The 19,748-nt window shown below is 39.3% G+C and overlaps 2 protein-coding genes and 1 long non-coding RNA gene across 3 annotated transcripts; 1 reads left to right on the top strand and 2 right to left on the bottom strand.

The window, feature by feature from the left end:
• Positions 1–3,509: 3,509 nt before the first annotated feature.
• Positions 3,510–5,548, bottom strand: LOC140941750 (kelch-like protein 21). Its single transcript, XM_073390764.1, has one exon. The coding sequence runs from the start codon at positions 5,443–5,445 to the stop codon at positions 3,589–3,591; it is 1,857 nt and encodes a 618-aa protein (XP_073246865.1). The 5' UTR covers positions 5,446–5,548; the 3' UTR covers positions 3,510–3,588.
• Positions 5,549–11,747: 6,199 nt separating this feature from the next.
• On the bottom strand, positions 11,748–13,046 carry LOC140942222 (kelch-like protein 21). Its single transcript, XM_073391186.1, has one exon. The coding sequence runs from the start codon at positions 13,044–13,046 to the stop codon at positions 11,748–11,750; it is 1,299 nt and encodes a 432-aa protein (XP_073247287.1).
• A 2,076-nt stretch (positions 13,047–15,122) lies between these two features.
• LOC140941762 (uncharacterized) lies at positions 15,123–16,207 on the top strand. Its single transcript, XR_012166500.1, has 3 exons — positions 15,123–15,541; positions 15,718–15,984; positions 16,128–16,207. It is a non-coding gene; the product is annotated as an uncharacterized lncRNA (long non-coding RNA).
• Positions 16,208–19,748: the final 3,541 nt, after the last annotated feature.

Raw genomic sequence — 19,748 nt, 5'->3', positions numbered from 1 at the left:
CTTTTAGTAAAATCCAACTAGTGGTCTATTGTCAATGCTGCGTTCTGATTGGTTGAGCTACTACTAGGCTATATGTTATAGCGCGCTAGTAGAGAAAAGCGCTGGTTTTGAAAACCAAAACAATGGCGGCTGAATGGCGTTCAGTGCTAGCTAAAGTTGTTTTGTCTCGATATTTCTGACCAGCTAGTTGGATTTTACTAAAACAATTATCCCTCTCACCCTCATGGCCTCTTAGTTAATAGCTCAATCGGCCTTCGGCCTCATGGGCTCACAGGACATCCGCTTTTTGCAAAAAACGAGAAAATATGTACAGGCTTGCTTCTAGCCTGTTCTCAGATACTTAGGACGTCGGAAAAATAAAACTAGCCTGAGTACAGCCGCCCCCTCCCCCCAGGAAAAATCGGAGTAGGGGAGGGCGCGGAAACAACAAGCGAAAATAAGACAGCGCGCGATCTGGTAGCCTTCGTAGCAGGCGCTTGGCCATTTACTGGAAGTAATGGGCGCAAGAAAGGACGAGCGCGCGTGTCTCCCTCTCGCGCGCCCGTTCTTTCTTGGGCCTGCCACGCAGACTAGCGATCTGGGGAAGGGGGCGGTGGTGAAAAAAAAAGAAGGAAAAGAAAAGAGAGAAATGAATGACAATGGGGGCAGCCTCTCATTTTTCGCATCACTTTTCACTGCATGACTTCAAACTAGGACTAGAATTATACTAATTCCAGGGGCACCCAACGAGAATATAGTTCTTCAAAACCACATAGCATTGTTAAACGTATTTTTAGTATTTAAAAGGTAGATATAGGCATATTTTTATCCCCTAAAAATTTTTCATCTGTTCGCATTTCCTAGCTCAAAGTCTAGTGATCCGAAAATTATAGGGATCAAAACTTACATTTTCGAAAATTTCAGCCAGATAAAAGGTTCCCGAAAATTCTAGGTGATCTTTTTAGGGTAAAAATGCGTTAAAAAAGGGCAATTATACCATTTTTTAGATGTTCGAAAATCCTAGGAGAGGCAGGCAAGCAAGAAATTTTACAACAAACGTTCCGAAAATTCTAGATCTCAAATCGTCTTCCGAACAGATATTTTCCGAAAATTGACGTTGGGTCCCCCTGATTAAATTGAAAATTTGTATATTAATGTATATTTAGCCTTGTTCGGGAGAAAATTATTAAAATTGCTTTTTGATCTGATTCAGTTGATTGGTTTGACGCGTCCTAAGAAACTTCTCATTTCGCTCTTCAACCTCACTTCTATTTTTTTTAAATTATGAGGGATACAACACTGTAAACAGTTTTCAAAAATAAAGTGATATGAACTGCAATAGTATAGCGTCTCCGATAGTCAAGACTTCAGAACACAGCACAATACACACACGGAACCCCTCATGAGAGCAATGGCCATACTGGACCTTCTGTTTGATAGCAGCACTAGTTATGAGAACGGTGGTCGAAGTTCCAGTGGCGGCTCAGTGAGCAAACTCCTGAAACAATTTAGAAGAGAGGCAGAAACTCACGCACGGCGATGTCTGCAACCGTTTTAGCTTCTTGGTTCTGATCTAGTTTCTTTATTACTGGTCGTGACGTTTCGACATCGTATATTTAAAAAAACGTGCCTTCACTCACTCGCTCAAACGACCTCTTCATCCAAAGATTGCGCGGCCGTTAGGCTGCCATGCAATGGTCTCAAGACTTGACTCTTGACTCTCTCCTTTGACTCTCACAAACAACGAGCTTGCAGAAGATCTCATCCCTTTCAGTTTCCGACTCTCACGTCCGAGAAAGCACAGTTCTTTGTCCTTCCTGAACAAACCTTAGCGTTCTTCATTTTAGAGCGGTTTTCATTTGAGTGTCGAAAAGTAATTGGTTTTGCACTTTCTACACGATGCGATTGGCTTAAAAGATTCGCGCCACCTTTTCATCCAATCAGAAGTAAAACCAAAGCCAATTGTGACGCGCTCGCATGCATTTTCCCGCGCTTTGCGTCAGCCACATGTAATTACTTCGAGTTTTGATTGGTTCAATGTATTGTCTGTGTCCTATGTGATTGGCCAGAGTAATTACTTTGGTTTTGGTTTTACGACACTCAAACGAAAACCACTCTATTCATTTCGTTAACACCGTTTGCCATTTAACATAGCGGAGTCCGTCTGGATGACTATGATTCCGTCCTCAGCTAGAATCGACTTCAAGAACATATATCCAAAGTGCCTCGAACCAACTTACAGTATAATCCTCGCTATTTCTACAATTCATAAGCCACTTGAATGTCCCATGGTCAGTTCTGACTTTGAGGTGTCATCCATAGAGATAGCGGTGAAAGTGTCGCACAGCCACATCATCGCCGTTCAGACTTCGTCAAACTCCCTCTCCAACATCAATGACATTAGCATCTATGTCCAGGAAGAGGAGCATTTTTGAAGTTAGGTTGGCCAGCACAGCTGCCTGGGATGAGACTTGCTTAAGCCTGTTAAAAAGCACCGTCGCATTCTTGCATGCCGCGTTCTCTCTCACAATTATGGTACAAAAAAGAATAAAATAATGATTAAAAAATTAACGGTACCAACTTTCCTCACTTGCAACCAATGGCTAAATTGCGGAGGAACCAGAAGGGTGAGATCGGATGTCAGCCTGTAAAGCCGCTCCCCTGCAGCCACTTCAGTCCATCCAGGGAAGGCATAATGCTTGAAAAACCACAAGTGAACCGAGGTTAGCAGGAGCAGTGACCCAGGAAACTTTGAAGATGGGAGGCAGAGATTCAGAGGGACCAATTACGAACTGCTTATAAATCAACAGGGTGAGAGGACAAACCCTCGTTAGAGACCACGTCACACAGAGAAGGAAGCTCGCTTTTTGAGGAGATGGCACTTTTTAGGATTAAGTTTAGTTCCTGCCATTCTTGGTTGGCAAACACTATTTCTAGCTGTTCTAATTCAGTTTCAAGGGTCAGTGTATTTCTAGCGATGTCATCAAGATAAAGGTAACACACCTCTTATGGAAGTCCAGCCAGCACTGCCCCACACCTTCCATGAGGTTCTTGCCTGAAAGTATGGATGCACAGCAATGCACAGTCCAAAAGGCATGACAGTAAACTGATACAGGCCACTCCCAGCCTACCATCCTTGATCCACTGGCAAGGTTCAAGGTGCTGAACCAGCAAGAAGTGGACAAAGTATCAACTGAGTCATCTATTCAGGAAAGCGGATGGATAGAAATCTTTCACTATTGTAACGTTGTGCCATTGGTAATCTACACAGTGAGAGGGACAGCAGGAATAGGTGGATCTGCCCTTCTTGCGAACCAACACAACTGGGGATAGGTATCATACCCACTGACTGGATGAGGGCTCGATAAAATCGTTCATATTCAATAATTTGATATGAATTCTCAAAATTTTAAATAAATATACTATCATTATTTGTTATTATAAGTCACAAAACTACAATGTGTCACATATTCCTAAGGCTGACACACCACCCCTGTAGTTCGTTTTTTAGAATCATTGACAGAAGCAAACAGTTTAAAATGGCATTTTAAGAAATATGCAAATCTAATAATATCATTGGTTAGTCATGCCCCCAAACTTGGTGCTTAGTCACATAACGGCACACTTGGTTTTATCGACTTGGTTAGAGAGCAAGGTTTGTTTAAGGAAATTGCTTTCTTTAAAAACTTTCAATGAACAAGAAAATGTTATGAAGTATCGTTTATTGTCATTAAGCTTCCTCACTAAATGCAGCATCTTCTCATTTGGAATTTGGGTTTTGGTGCGGCATTCATCCCTGTCAAGCTCATACAAGCAGCCCATTTTCCCTTGTTCATTCCAGCCAAAAATGTAACGAAATAATAAATACATTTTGTTATCAACACATAACAAAGTGGGACTTCCAGTGTCCCATGGTGTTTTTGTGTTTAAACTGGCAATGAAATGCCATTCATTTGTTGTTTCATTGTACACTTCACAACTTTCTGAAATATTATTTCTGTTTACTCCACCAGCAATGAAAATCCTACCACATGCAGCTGCTCCACATGCACTCTGTCTTGGTTCTAGGATGTCAGCTATTTTTTCCCATGTGTTTGTGCTGAGGTTGTACTTGTCTGCATCTTTCAGTGTCTCATATCGGTTCTCGGCATACCCACCAAGAAAGTATATGAAATTGTCTTGAGCAACAACGCAAATTCCTACTCGTGAGCCCAGATCAAGTGCAGTCATATCTTCCCATGCGTTTGATTCGGGTTTGTACTTCATAATAAACGTATTATGCTTTTTTCCGCAAGGTGGGTTTCTCCTGCTGGCACTCAGTGACAGACATTCTGAACATGTGTCTTGATCTTCAGAGACCAAAGCACACAATTCTTTGTCATCTCTAACAAAGAATTGATGCAATCTTCTTCGCTCTATAAAAGGTAATGATGTCCAGCAGTTGTAGAAAGAATCATAGCACAAAAGTTTGCCATCACTTTGAGATATAAAATAAAGTTTATCATCACATGAGATGACTTCACCATTATTCATGCTTGGCACTGTGCTAGGGAAACAAGACCACTCATCCTCAGTGGGAGAGTAACATAGAAGTTGGTCTTGCTGTCTATCATCTCGCACACAGATTAGTAATGCAGAGATCTCAAGTGACTTTCTGGGCCTTACATTGCGATCGTAATGGTTCTGAGAGACACTTAACTTCACTGCATTCATCACAAGATGCAAACATTGTTCATTGTTATTCACAAGGTCATTTGCCAACAGATCACTACACAGGAAGTCAAGCGATAAATAAACAAGTCGAACTTCACAAAACAGATCTGCAAAATATTTCTTTCTCTCTTCGTTATCGTGATCAATCCATGCTAGAATAATGTTGAAAACATCTTCCTCGGACTCTACATATATTTCATCACTTGAAATCCACCTTTTAACTTCTTTGCATGACAGATTCAAAAAGTCTTTCGTTTTGGCTACACTGCTGAAACTTGTATATATTAAATTCATGGAGATGGAAAAAAGGTTTTCGCATTGATAACTGTCAGCAAAATAATAAGCTGAAACAGAGTTAGAAACGTTAAGCTTGTCCACCAAAACTTTCTCAGCGATGGTTTTCAGGTGTGGAAGAACCAAGTAGTCTGCCATGGCGATCAAGTCTCGGGTACAATTTTCTCCCCCTGGTATTTGAACACGGCCTGTGTAGATAAACTCCAATATGTCGCTCAAACACCCCTCGTGTATCATTTCAAGGTGGATTATTCCTTCGATAGCCTCTTTCATGTCACTTTTAAGCAGCCTTTCGAAGAAAGGGCTTGCTTCTGAAAGAACACGTCTGTGAGCTTTGAATTCTTTCCCATTTTGAATTACAAGAGTAACGTCAAATGGATGATCAAGCGTTTCTTGTGGAAGGAAAACTTGTTTGGTGTTTGGAATACCACCTGCTGTGGCTTGTAATGAAGTTTCCATCGAAATATTGAAGAAAATACCGGTACTATACTGAAGAGTTTCTCGTGGACCACTCGACTTGTCCAAGGCGTTCTGACTTGACCGGGAGGAACTCGGTAAGAGGAAGTCCGCTGTAGCGCTTACCGCGGCAAAACGTCTACGCATGCGTCAGGTTGAGCATTTCCGGTCTCTTTTTCAGTCACACTTTCCAGTCAGATCAAAGTCTCCCCCGCGCGCTCGGCTTCATTCTGTGTGCAGCTTGTGGTTCAGTTGTTCTGCTTCATACTGCTCGTGTTTTTGACTATTTTGTAGTTATTGAAATTGCTTTTATGGATAACCAGGCACAGATCACTGAAACAATTAGTCGATTACATTCAGAAAAGGTAAGATGATAATAACTCAGTGTGTAATTTTGGTTAAAGCGTCAGGTAAACTGATTTTCATTCACGAAAACAAAGTTTTTGACTGTTATTTTTCACTTAACCTGTCTGAAACTAAGACATATCATTGCAAGCTTGTGTATTATAGTTCTAATTTTTAGTTCTTCAGTTTCTCAGTCTTCATGCCTTAAAGCCGATTCGAGAATTATTTTGAAAACGACAACACACAATCGCTTTGTACTTTTATTTACCAGTAAGTTTTACCGTGTTTTGAAACGAAACTCTTCTGAGTTGATTGCCATGAAACATAAGCTTAATTATACTGTTGAGGTTGGCAGCAAGTTGACAAATCTATTTATTTTTTTCATTCTCAGAATCAGAGAGCGAAAGCTGGTTCGATGGCTTTTAGAAGTCGAAATTTCATGCCATGTATTTAGTAGCTGAAAGTTTCGTGTTTGCGTGCGATGCAGCCGAGCCGCACAGTCTGAAATTATTGAAGTCTTTACCGACCAAAGAACAACCACGTAAAAGAATTAAATAGGCATTTTCTTGAATGAAAGTCTTTATAGGCATGTTTAGTTTCCCGGCACTGAAAGCTCCGGGTGTTCGTGACTGCAGTCATCAAAGTCGAGGTTGTTATTAAATCCCGCACATCTTTTGTTTTGAGTTCTTGTTTTCTCTGATAATAAAAAAATTGTTGAACAGACTAAAATTTTATTTCCTGATTCTAGTGTTAATGATAATGATGACGTCTTTATTTTGGTTTCTTTCATAAGTATTGCCATTCTTTTTTTAGTTATCGCCTTCTCCCAAATTAACTTATGCCAAACCAGTAGCATGCAAGAAAGCCATTCAAAACAAATTCGTCTTGTCAAGCGCTCGCGACCTGCAAACTTCAAACATCATTTTCACCGTTGGTGCAAACAGATAACCATGTGGTGCAAAAGTTTGACACTAGAAAAATATATAAGCTTTCGAATGAAGTGATTTTTTTGGCCCCCTTTTTTGTCTGTTTCGCCCTTTTTGCTTTTAAACTTGGCGCGACGGCAATGTTATGCTTACGCAATTGGTTTATATACTAGACCGGAAATAAAAAGCTGACCGGATGTTAAATTTTGTGCTCATGCGCAGTGCGTTTTGCCGCGGTGTTTATTTACTCAGGTAATACATGATCGACACTGCGGCAAAACGCACTGCGCAAGAGCAAAAAATTCAACATCCAGTAAGCTTTTTATTTCTGGTCTAGTATATGAACCAATTGCGTAAGCATAACGTTGCCGTCGCACCAAGGTTAAAAGCAAAAAGGGAGAAACAGGCAAAAAAGGGGGCGAAAAAATCACTTCATTCGAAAGCTTATATATTTTTCTAGTGTCAAACTTTTGCACCACATGGTTATCTGTTTGCACGAACGGTGAAAATGGTGTTTGAAGTTTGCAGGTCGCGAGCGCTCGACAAGACGAATTTGTTTTTACTGGCTTTCTTGCATGCTACTGGTTTGGGATAAGTTAATTTGGGAGAAGGCGATAACTAAGAAAGAATGGCAATACTTATGAAAGAAACCAAAATAAAGACGTCATCATTATCATTAACACTAGAACCAGGAAATAAAATTTTAGTCTGTTCAACAATTTTTTTATTATCAGAGAAAACAAGAACTCAAAACAAAGATGTGCGGGAGGGCAGTGCGGGATTTAATAACAACCTCGCCTTTGATGACTACAGTCACGAACACCCGGAGCTTTCAGTGCTGGGAAACTAAACATGCCTATAAGTGACATTCGTTCAAGAAAATGCCTATTTAATTCTTTTACATGGTTGTTCTTTTGTTGAAGACTTCAATAATTTCAGACTGTGCGGCTCGGCTGCATCTCATGCAAACACGAAACTTCCAGCTGCTAAATACATGGCATTAAAAGTGCGACTTCTAAAAGCCATCGAACCAGCTTTCGCTCTCTGATTCTGAGAATGAAAAAAATAAATAGAGTTGTCAACTTGCTGCCAACCTCAACCGTATAATTAGGCGTATGTTTCATGGCAATCAACTCAGAAGAGTTTCGTTTCAAAACACGGTAAAACTCACTGGTAAATAAAACTACAAAGCGAATGTGTGTTGTCGTTTTCCAAATAAAGCTCGAATCGGCTTTAAGACATGAAGACTGAGAAATTGAAGAACTGAAAATTAGAACTACAATACACAAGCTTGCAATGATAACTTTTTATGTCTTAGTTTCAGCCAGGTTAAGTGAAAAATAACAGTCCAAAACTTTGTTTTCGTGAATGAAAATCAGTTTACCTGACGCTCTAGCCAAAAATAATTTATCATCTTACCTTTTCTGAATCTAATCGACTAATTGTTTCAGTGATCTGTGCCTGGTTATCCATAAAAGCAATTTCATAACTACAAAATAGTCAAAAACACGAGCAGCATGAAGCAGAACGACTGAACTACAAGCTGCACACAGAATGAAGCCGAGAGCGCGCGGGAGACTTTGATCTGACTGGAAAGTGTGACTAAAAAAGAGACCGGAACTGTTCAACCTGGCGCATGCGTAGACGTTTTGCCGCGGTGTTTACATGATCAGGAAGTACACTTGCTTACTTCGAGAGCCCATATATCCTTTATAATCAGTTAAATCATTGTTATTTAAAGTGGATAAATGAAAAGATACTAGAGAACCTCTCGCTGGGGTGACCCTATTTGGAGAACGACTGATTTGATTTCCTAAATGAATTCTTTATTCAAAAGCAATGATTGTAACATGAATTGCTCTATTGCAATTGCCAATAAATGGCTTTAAAACAAGACGGCGTTCATTTTGTCCTATGTCCTAAACAGGGTAATAAAATTGAGGATGTTGCCCTAGACAGGGTATGTATTTAAGGATTTTTTTTGTCCTAAACAGGCTCAGGGTTCCAAACCCTACCCAATATTGGTCAGTACTCCCACCCTCCCTCTTACCCTCCCTCCCTCCCTGGTAATGTCGATCCGTCATTCCCAGGCCCTGCTCTGGCAGACGGTGCGTCTTCCAGCTTTTATCACATGTTCTTTGTTGGTTTTTCAGAGATCTTGCGGAGATGGAAGGCCGCAGGTAAGCTTTTAACCTTGTTGGCTTTCGCCCTCTTTCTTGGCATATATTTTCCAACAGTTTCAGCCTGGTATTAGAAAACAGTAGAAACAAAACTTTGATGGAACGGATTTGAATTGAAAGTGAATGAATGCCCAATACAGCACAAGCGTGCCCATTACGCTTAAACGTTCTGGTATGAGTTGCTCAGGGGTCGATCTAGGGGGAGGGTGCAGGGGGTGCGCACCCCCTCCACCCTGAGATGACCTGCGGTTTCCTAATACAACTGGTATTCTGCAAAAAAAAAAAGCTAATTGGTTAATTGGTGTTGAAGTAGAGCAAGAGACGAGTGCACCCCCTCCTAAAAAAAAATCCTGGATCCGCCCCTGTTGCTCCTTGGGTTTGGTTACCCGCTTTCAAGTGCATGAAACACTGTGTCAGTGGCTTGAAATCGCCTGTTAGTTGGACAGTACATAGGGCTAAAGTAGCAAAGAAATGCCTTGAAAATCGGGGGCGTCCTTGTTGCGGGGAACTCCCCAGCCTATGTATGAAAGGAAAAGGGCCCGGGGGGTACACCTGGGAATTCTTGGAGGGGTGTGCTGCCCGGTTCTCCAAATCCTGACCCTGTTTCAGACCAAAAAATGTGATTTTCCACACCCGTTTTCAGTACAGACCTCTAAAATGCGCAGGCAGGAAATGTTTTGGATTTGAACTCCCTAAAGACCCCTTTCCTGGGTTTCTGATTGATTCAGACAGGATATTGGCCAGTTCCATTCTTCTCGGGTGAAGCCTTGCAAATTGGTGGATTATTTCATCAAGGTTAATTTCCATGTTGTTTGTTGGATGTGGAGCAAGATTTCAACTTGCAAAGATTTTTTACAATTAAAAATACACCCAGATGATCAAATTCAATCAACTTTTAAAATTATATTTATTATGAAAAATCTGACTGATTTCCGTAAAATGGTGGAAACCGGTGTGGATCCGCACCTGGGATGCCAGGTTCAAAGCAATCCAAAACACAAATGGCTACACTAAGACAATAATAAGTAAACTTTATTCATCTTTCTTACATTATTATCAACATTTGGGATTGAAAGGTGCAAACTTCTTTAATAATTTTTACAGTAACAAATAGAAACAGCAAATGACAGTGTAAAATATTTAGGGGGTAAAACTCTGATGTGGAATTTTTTGCTTCCCTTGGGTAAGCTGTTCTAATCAAGTGAGGTTTTGTTTATCTGTCAAGAAAGGGTAAGAAATATGAGGAGCTTGGTTGAAAATTATGTGACCTCTATGAATTATGCACTGATCAGTTGAAACTTCAACATTACCCCCGGGCATTTGAAGTTTTTCAAACAGGCCTATTCAAATTCGTCAGTTACATTAGCCCAATGTTACTAGTGGTCAAAATATTGCGCCTCCCAAAGGAGAAATGTTTTGCAGATTCACTCAGTAAAATCGAAAAATAGACTTAAGGGAATCCACATGATGCTGATTGGCAACTGAACACTTGATGACTTTTTCATGCCTTAATGCCTCCAAAAATGCATACCTGTAGCTTTTAAAGTCCTCAAAATTTTTAAGAAATATTAACATTAATCAAAGGCTGTTTGACTTTACCTTCTATCTCACTAAGGGAAAGATGGCATCTATCCATCCATGTTGTCAGACCTAATAATAATAATAATAATAATGGAATTTATATAGCGCTGATACATTGCTGTTCTAAGCACTTTACAATGTAAAAAAGGACATAGGAATATCATTAATCACAAGCTTACATATAACCCTACTGTACATTTTGGGAAATTTATAGCATACACATCTTAAAAAGGAAAGAAAACAAAAACAAATATGATGAAACTAAATGTCATATACCTTTTTAAAAAGAAACGTTTTCAACTTAAATTTAAAAAGATTAACATCAGAAAAAGCTCGAATTTCAAAGGGGCGCTTGTTCCATAGTCAGGAGGCAGCAACGGAAAATGCTCGCTGGCCATAAGTTTTCATGTTAAAATTTGGTTCTTCAAGGAGTGAATGATCCCTTGATGACCGTAATGTCCTTGATTGATGGTAAAATTTTAAAATATCTTCAAGATAACGGGGACCAGAGCCATTCAATGTTTTAAAAGTTATTAAATTTATTTTAAAAACAATTCTCTCCTCAACAGGAAGCCAGTGAAGATCTCTGCTCACAGGGTAACAGACAAACTTTTACGTTTAAAAATGTAACACATCCGGTGCAAATTATTCCCTTAGCCAAGCTAAAGGTCAAAATATTCCCATCTGCCTGGGTAAAGTGATGCCATGGTTAGCCTGTGGGAATGTGAAAGTTTTAAATTGATTGGCGCACTAGATGGACATCTCTATTGTGTATTTGTTAGGCATTTGAAGCTACATAAAAGAATGCTTAACAAAGAGAGACCATTTGAATGCAAGGAGTGTGGGAAATGGTTTAAAAGGAAAAGACATTTGTCACAACATAAAAGAACACATACTGGAGAAAAACCATTTGAATGCAAAGTGTGTGGCAAATGGTTTACAAGGAAAGGATATTTGTCACGACATAAAACAACACATACTGGAGAAAAACCATATGAATGTGAAGACTGTGGGAAATGTTTTAAACGGAAAGGACATTTGTCACAGCATAAAACAACACATACTGGAGAAAAACCATATGAATGTGAAGACTCTGGGAAATGCTTCAGCCGTAAATATATTTTACAGAGTCATAAAAGAACACATACTGGGGAAAAACAAGTGGAATGCAAAGAGTGTGGGAAATGTTTTAAAAGGAAAGAATATTTGTCACGACATAAAAGAACACATACTGGAGAAAAACCATTTGAATGTAAAGTGTGTGGGAAATGTTTTAAAAGGAAAGAATATTTGTCATGACATAAAAGAACACTAAATTCAGCATCTTCTCATTTGGAATTTCGGTTTTGGTGCAGCATTCATCCCTGTCAAGCTCATACAAACAGCCCATTTTCCCTTGTTCATTCCAGCCAAAAATGTAACGAAATAATAAATACATTTTGTTATCAACACATAACAAAGTGGGACTTCCAGTGTCCCATGGTGTTTTTGTGTTTAAACTGGCAATGAAATGCCATTCATTTGTTGTTTCATTGTACACTTCACATCTTTCTGAAATATTATTTCTGTTTACTCCACCAGCAATGAAAATTCTACCACATGCAGCTGCTCCACATGCACTCTGTCTTGGTTCTAGGATGTCAGCTATTTTTTCCCATGTGTTTGTGCTGAGGTTGTACCTGTCTGCATCTTTCAGTGTCTCATATCGGTTCTCGGCATATCCACCAAGAAAGTATATGAAATTGTCTTGAGCAACAACGCAAAGTCCTACTCGTGAGTCCAGATCAAGTGCAGTCATATCTTCCCATGTGTTTGATTCGGGTTTGTACTTCATAATAAACGTATTATGCTTTTTTCCGCAAGGTGGGTTTCTCCTGCTGGCACTCAGTGACAGACATTCTGAACATGTGTCTTGATCTTCAGAGACCAAAGCACACAATTCTTTGTCATTTCTAACAAAGAATTGATGCAATCTTCTTTGCTCTATAAAAGGTAATGATGTCCAGCAGTTGTAGAAAAAATCATAGCACAAAAGTTTGCCATCACTTTGAGATATAAAATAAAGTTTATCATCACATGAGATGACTTCACCATTAGTCATGCTTGGCACTGTGCTAGGGAAACAAGACCACTCATCCTCAGTGGGAGAGTAACATAGAAGTTGGTCTTGCTGTCTATCATCTCGCACACAGATTAGTAATGCAGAGATCTCAAGTGACTTTCTGGGCCTTACATTGCGATCGTAATGGTTCTGAGAGACACTTAACTTCACTGCATTCATCACAAGATGCAAACATTGTTCATTGTTGTTCACGAGGTCATTTGCCAACAGACCACTAGTCAAGTCAAGCGATAAATAAACAAGTCGAACTTCACAAAACAGATCTGCAAAATATTTCTTTCTCTCTTCATTATCGTTATCAATCCATGCTAGAATAATGTTGAACACATCTTCCTCGGACTCTACATATATTTCATCACTGGAAATCCACCTTTTGACTTCTCTGCATGACAGATTCAAAAAGTCTTTCGTTTTGGCTACACTGCTGAAATTTGTAAATATTAAACTCATGGAGATGGAAAAAAGGTCTTCGCATTGATAACTGTCAGCAAAATAATAAGCTGAAACAGAGTTAGAACATTAAGCTTGTCCACCAAAACTTTCTCAGCGATGGTTTTCAGGTGTGGAAGAACCAAGTAGTCTGAAATGGCGATCAAGTCTCGGGTACAATTTTCTCCCCCTGGTATTTGAACACGGCCTGTGTAGATAAACTCCAATATGTCGCTCAAACACCCCTCGTGTATCATTTCAAGGTGGATTATTCCTTCGATAGCGTCTTTCATGTCACTTTTAAGCAGCCTTTCGAAGAAAGGGCTTGCTTCTGAAAGAACACGTCTGTGAGCTTTGAATTCTTTCCCATTTTGAATAACAAGAGTAACGTCAAATGGATGATAAAGCGTTTCTTGTGGAAGGAAAACTTGTTTGGTGTTTGGAATATCACCTGCTGTGGCTTGTAATGAAGTTTCCATCGAAATATTGAAGAAAATACCGGTACTATACTGAAGTGTTTCTCGTGGACCACTCGACTTGTCCAAGGCGTTCTGACTTGACCGGGAGGAACTCGGTAAGAGGAAGTCCGCTGTAACGCAGGTAATACGTTAAGGTAATACATGATCAGGAAGTACACTTGCTTACTTCGAGAGCCCATATACCCTTTATAATCAGTTAAATCATTGTTATTTAAAGTGGATAAATGAAAAGATACTAGAGAACCTCTCGTTGGGGTGACCCTATTTGGAGGAACGGAGGACTAACGGAACGACGGAACGGAATGACGGAATTCACGGAATATTCTTAAATATGGAATATACGGAAGTACTAAAACACGGAATTTACAGAACATTCTGTACTTGATTTGAACTGGACTGACATAAAAGCAGAGACAAAGAATGCACAAAATATTCTCAAACAAAACACGGAATATACGGAATATTTTAAAACCCAGAATAAGAGGAAAATCTTTTAAAAAGGATATACATGTATACTGACTCAAACGTCATACTAACTCGAAGAACGTTAGAGTATTTCGTGGATTCCACCATTCCACCGAGTGGAGTCACCCCCAAGGCGGTCATGCTGCTGGACAAGATCATTGCTGGGAACTAAACTCCTTTGAACATTGATAATGATGATGATACCTTTATTAAAGTGTCAAACTGTAATAGCGGTATATAACCACTAAGTGGGGACACTAAAATAAATTTTAAAAAATAAATCAATTAATAAATTAATTAAAAATTAAGAAAAACTATGTACAGTATAAGCAAGTGAGAAATTCGAGAGAACTATATACAATATGTACAAATGTATCCATTACTTATAAATAAAAAAAAAAAGAAATAAAAGATTAAGAAGTGCAAAGAGAGCAGTTAGAGCAGTTATTGTCATCTAATAGCATGCTAAGATCCACTTTTCTGATGTTATATTTGAAGGAGGACAACGTGGAAGCTTTTTTCACATTACTAGGAACAGAACTCCAAACCCTTGGGCCCATATACCTGAGCGAGTGCTTTCCAAAGGAGACTGTGTTGAATCTGGGTATAGTGAAGTCATGATTGCGCAGTTCATACTTAATTGCAGGCTGTTCAAAGAGAGTGCTAATGTATGCTGGGCACATGTTGTTTTTAACTTTATACATGAGAATAGCTATGTCCTGTAGTCGCCGGTTGTGTAGAGTAGATATCCCAGCCATAGATAGTAATTGACCATAGGACGAATGTTTATCACAATATATAGCCCTAAGTGCTCTTTCCTGGATACGCTCTAGTCGTCTAGAATCACTAGCACGGCAAAAATGCCATATAAGGTGACAAAAACACTCTTTTCGTGTGGCAAAATAAGACGCGTCTTACATAAGACGCGAGCTTTCCGTATGAACGGCACATTTCGTCTAAAATAAGACACGACTTAGCTAACGCGCGTCTTATTTTAGAACAGCCCTTAAAGTGCAACTAACCCCCAAAAATGTTTTTCGCTAAATGAAATCTCCTTATTTTTCTGATTACTTTTGCGAAAAAATTATCGTGATTGACAAAATCCTCGCGTTTCCATGGCTGTTTAAAGTTAGGTCCATTGTGTCCCATTACCGAGTTTCGTGAGAGCTGGGTACGAATGTTGTTGTGACGTCATCGAAGGAGGACATCTGCCGCGAACTCATGAGTAAATGACCGAGAAGCGAGAAAGGGAAAATCATTTTAACTGATTTTAAGCGAGCAGGATACTCAAACGACCAAAATTCAACGGAATATGTCTTTAAGTGATTCAAGTTCTGAGAGAAGTTTTAATTCAGAAGAGTCTGAGGCAAATTTGGCCGAAGTGGAAGATGAACAAAGTGATCGCGAGTCGCAAGTTTCATGTGAAAGCCTGGAAAATGACATTGCATATGCCGATCAACCCTTGGCTGATGAAGAATAGCTAAAAAAGTACGAAGAAGAAGTTGATGAAACAAATAAGCTAGAGCAAGAACTACGGGGAAGACTTGAAGAGTCAGTTCATGTGGATTCTTGGTGAGTGTCGACAAATTTGTAGTATGATCGTGTGAAGATCGAAGTAAAAGCTTATGTAAATAATCGAGTACTTGCTTGTTTGGCGGCGTGATTGCTGTAATGTATGATGAGAGTTGTTAGCTGTCGCTACAAAAAGTGTTATTTTTGTATGATTCTAGCCACCTTGATTGTTACAGGTGTTCCTGTGGAAACTGCAGCCGTGTTGTCCTTCAGAATTTGAGCGAGTGCGTGCTACTGCTGATAGGAGCTGTAGTTGGTTGCAAAGAAGCCATGTTTAGCGAAAGTGTTCTTGAAGATATTCAACTCGAAACGGCCTTAAGGTGTATCACACAACATCCTGGTTTTGGTCCTGTCTGCCTTCAAAAGTGGAGCTTCCGTATGGCTGGCGAACGTGTCAATACCAAAGCCAAACAGAGATATAAACAAACTGGAACCGAAGAAAGGTGAGATAGTTTTTGTTATTTTTGTACCGCATTGGAGTCAAATACGATCGATATGGTGCACACTCGATATGAAAACATACAAATTCTTTAATACATCGTCCAGCCGAAATTAAATACTTTTCTTATTGTCTTTTTTTTTACAGTTACTTGCGTAGCATTGCCTACAGGGAGTTTTCCAGGCTTGTCTACAAGCGAATTCCTCTTCCTGCGTGTGCTTACTCGGCAGAGATGAAACATACACTGGATTCGAACTCGACGAAGATGATTAAGTAAACTTTTTAGGCTTTTTCCTTGTAAATTATTCTGTTATTAAATTGTTGATCATCTGTTTAACTGTCTGTTTTACTTCATCTTTTGTGGACGTAAACGGCAGATTCATTTTGAACTGTAGCTTTTACCACTATTTTTTTTCCTTTTGATATACAATTTCATAAATTTCAATAAGCATGTAATAAAAAAGAACTAGTGATAAATCAACAGGTGGGGTGTTTGCCCAGGGGGTACTCACCATAATGGCCTATAAAGGGAGGCTCCGCCTAAAAGGGGTATCTTTTTCTGGCTTCAGTATATGAAAGGGTAGGGATTTTACTCGTTGAAGTATATGAAAGGGTAGGGAAATCTATATTTGGGTCTGTGAAAATTTGTTGAGTACCACCCCAGGGGTGTTCGTTGTAAATAATAAAAAAGTCATTATGCAATGAAAATTTATTTTTGCCCGCCAAAAGAGGCCACTGCTAGCACAAAACTTTTTTCCTCTCCATTATGAAAAAGAGCAATCTCCTATAGCCCCTTGTTACGAGAGAAAGAGAGATCAGGAGATGTGTCACTGATAAGAGAAGGTCAGGTCCTCAAATCCCCTAGTTCTAGACACAACTACCGTAAATCCTCTATTAAGCCCCCCCGGGGGGCTTATTTTTTTCAAGCACTTTTGAGGGGGGGGCTTCTTTAATTTAGCAAAATGCATCACCTGAGCTAAAATACCGTGGTATGAGACAGAGTAGACTAATGCGTTGTACAATTACAGTCACTGTCAAAAGTATTTAATTCAGTTGTGCGAGCCTAAAAGTAACAAAAACAAAATTCTTCTTCAAAAATGTGCTTTCGGCCTCATGTTCTTTGGTAATTTTTATGAGAATGGTTACTTGTATTTATTTGTCGTACACAACATACAAACGAAAATCTCTGGAAAACTCCTCTTATAATTTATTTACATTTTTTATCTCTTACATTTAAATGTTTTATATCAACAGCCTTGAAATTTATGATACTATAATACTATAAGAAAATGGTGACAATTGTCCACAGAGAACTAGAGCACAAAGTTGAGAAAGTTAAGCATATGAAGTTGGAGGTCATGTGGCCGAAGACCAAAAACAATATGAATTTCCAGCCTGAATAAACCATAACTGATCAGTCCACGTTAATTGTTTTGTGAAGAATAAGGATTGGGGGAGGGGGAGGGGGGGGACCTTAATAGAGAGGGGGGGCTTATTAACTTTCCTCCTCTGAAAAGGGGGGGCTTAATAGAGGATTTACGGTATACACACAGCCCGCTGACTGGTTGGTTTCAATTTATTGCCCACCAAAGTCCTTTGACTTTTCTTTAATATTGCTGGTAAGCTTCCTTAAAGAGTTATTATTGCTAACCAACCTTCAAGGCTATGCATAATTTGTACGAGAATTCTGATTTCAATTGCAAAAGGATAGATATAGCTGACCAGTTTTGTCTGTATATATATAGACCACAATTCAATCACAATACACACATGTATATACGTAGTATAACTCAAAACTTGTACAAGAATAGTTCCCTACAGAAGCTCAACAGAGACAATATTCACTATGGCTTTTAAACTTCTAGCCCTATTTCTTATTCTTTGGACAGTCTTTAATATTCTTGTGTCCTTTCATAGGATTTTTGCATGCAGAGCAATAGCAAGCTTTCTTGGGGCCATCTCTGGGAGTTTTCTGTTTTTTTTTTTTCCTTTTTCTTGTATTTGAACTCGTGCTTGCAACTGGTTCATCAGGAACTAGGAAAAAAAGTAAATTGAATACAGTACAATTCAGCAGCTCCTCTAAAGGTGATAGAAAGGGTTGTGAGGATGAAAATCTTTACTCCTTTTTCCACAAAATTCATTCCCTTCTCCAATTTTTATAGAAAATAATCTACATAATATATTATAAACAGAAAAGATCACTACAGTCAAATACACAACTTGTGCAGTTGTGAAAAGAAAGCCTGAAAAAATTCAGGCTTACAGGGATTCCAACCCCGATCTCTGTGATACCAGTGCAGTCCCCGTGCAGGTTGAAATTGAAATGAACTGCTGCAGGAATATGCCTGAAAACAAAAACAGGCAATATTTTCAATAAAGAGGTTATACAGACTTAACTACAAAAACGTAATATCATTCAATAATGAAGGGCTTGGAATAACACTTTGCGAACAAACGTTCTGGATGTTTTTTTCTTACAAATCAGCTAAAAATTTTTCTATGTGGCCTCTGATTCAACAGAAAAACCTTGCCCTGCATTTTTTTGCCAGTTTTAGCTTATTTTGCAAGAAAAAACGTATGCAAAAAATGCGTTGGCCTTTTTTTTTTCGTTAAAATAGGAAACAAAAGAAACCTATTAAGTTCTTTGTTTAGCAAAATAAGCAGAGCGGGAGACTATTCTTACCAGCAATACATTCCAACATAAGAATATGCTATCATCTGAATATGGCTGCCCGGAAATCTTAGCTTACTACGTACAGATAAATATCGTACCTCATCGTAAAGACTGGTCCATCTTCTGCTTTGATTTAGCCGACGACCTTGTTCCCTTTAAAACTAAGTCCGCGAAAACTCGCCTTGAGAATGATGAGCTCCTGATCGTTGATCACTAGATCAAAAGTTCGATTGTTTTTAAGCGCGCACGCTGTAAAAATGGTTGGCTCCTATTTAGCTCTCCTCTGCTGGACAAAGTTCACCCATTTCCGTCCTCTTTTAACGCTTTCCTCGCGTGAGTCATCACAGGACAGGAATTCTATGAAGCCCGATACCTCTTTGGGGATCGGCTGTTCTGCTACAACCGAAAACAACACAAGCGTCGGACATGATTCCAGAAGAAGATTTCAAGAGAAGTCCGTGTTGCTCGCGAAGATCGAGCTCCTTCGATGACGTCACAATAACACTCGGACCCACTCTCCACAGAGCTCGGTAGTGGCCGCAAGAACCGCCAAAATTTGAAACTTTGAAAAATTATAAAAAAATAAGGAAAAAGGCTATGACCAAAATTCTTTCGCACAAGTAAGCAGGATGATAAGAAGATTTCGTTCAGCGAAAAAAAAATTGGGGGGTTAGTTGCACTTTAACACCTTTTCTTAGATAAGACGCGTATTAGCTAAGACGAGAAAAACTTCGTATTCTCGTTCCCAGAGCCACTCGACTTCATTTGTAGCCCCACGTGACCAAGAAACGACGGGCTCTGGGGACGAGAATGGTCTCACATAAAACGCGAACGCATAGAAACGCATAGTACGCATGCGTTAATTTTTGGCGGGAAAATTGTCGCTTGCCCCGTGGTGGACTGGCAGGCCACTGGCGGGAGAAAATTGTTTACAAATTACAACGCGTTTTCGTTTCCTTGTCCATTCTGCTTTATTTTTTTCTTCGCTCAAATAAAATGAGCACGCCGTTAAAGGTAAAAAAGAAACATTTGGTCCATGCATCGCGAAGGAAAAAGATTTTTTGTTATTATGTAAGGAGAAGGCGATAACTGAC

The sequence above is a fragment of the Porites lutea genome, chromosome 6 (assembly GCF_958299795.1).
Source record: "Porites lutea chromosome 6, jaPorLute2.1, whole genome shotgun sequence".
Taxonomy (NCBI): Eukaryota; Metazoa; Cnidaria; class Anthozoa; order Scleractinia; family Poritidae; genus Porites; species Porites lutea.
Note: the sequence above shows the minus strand (reverse complement) of the source record. Positions and strands in the feature narration are given on the sequence as shown.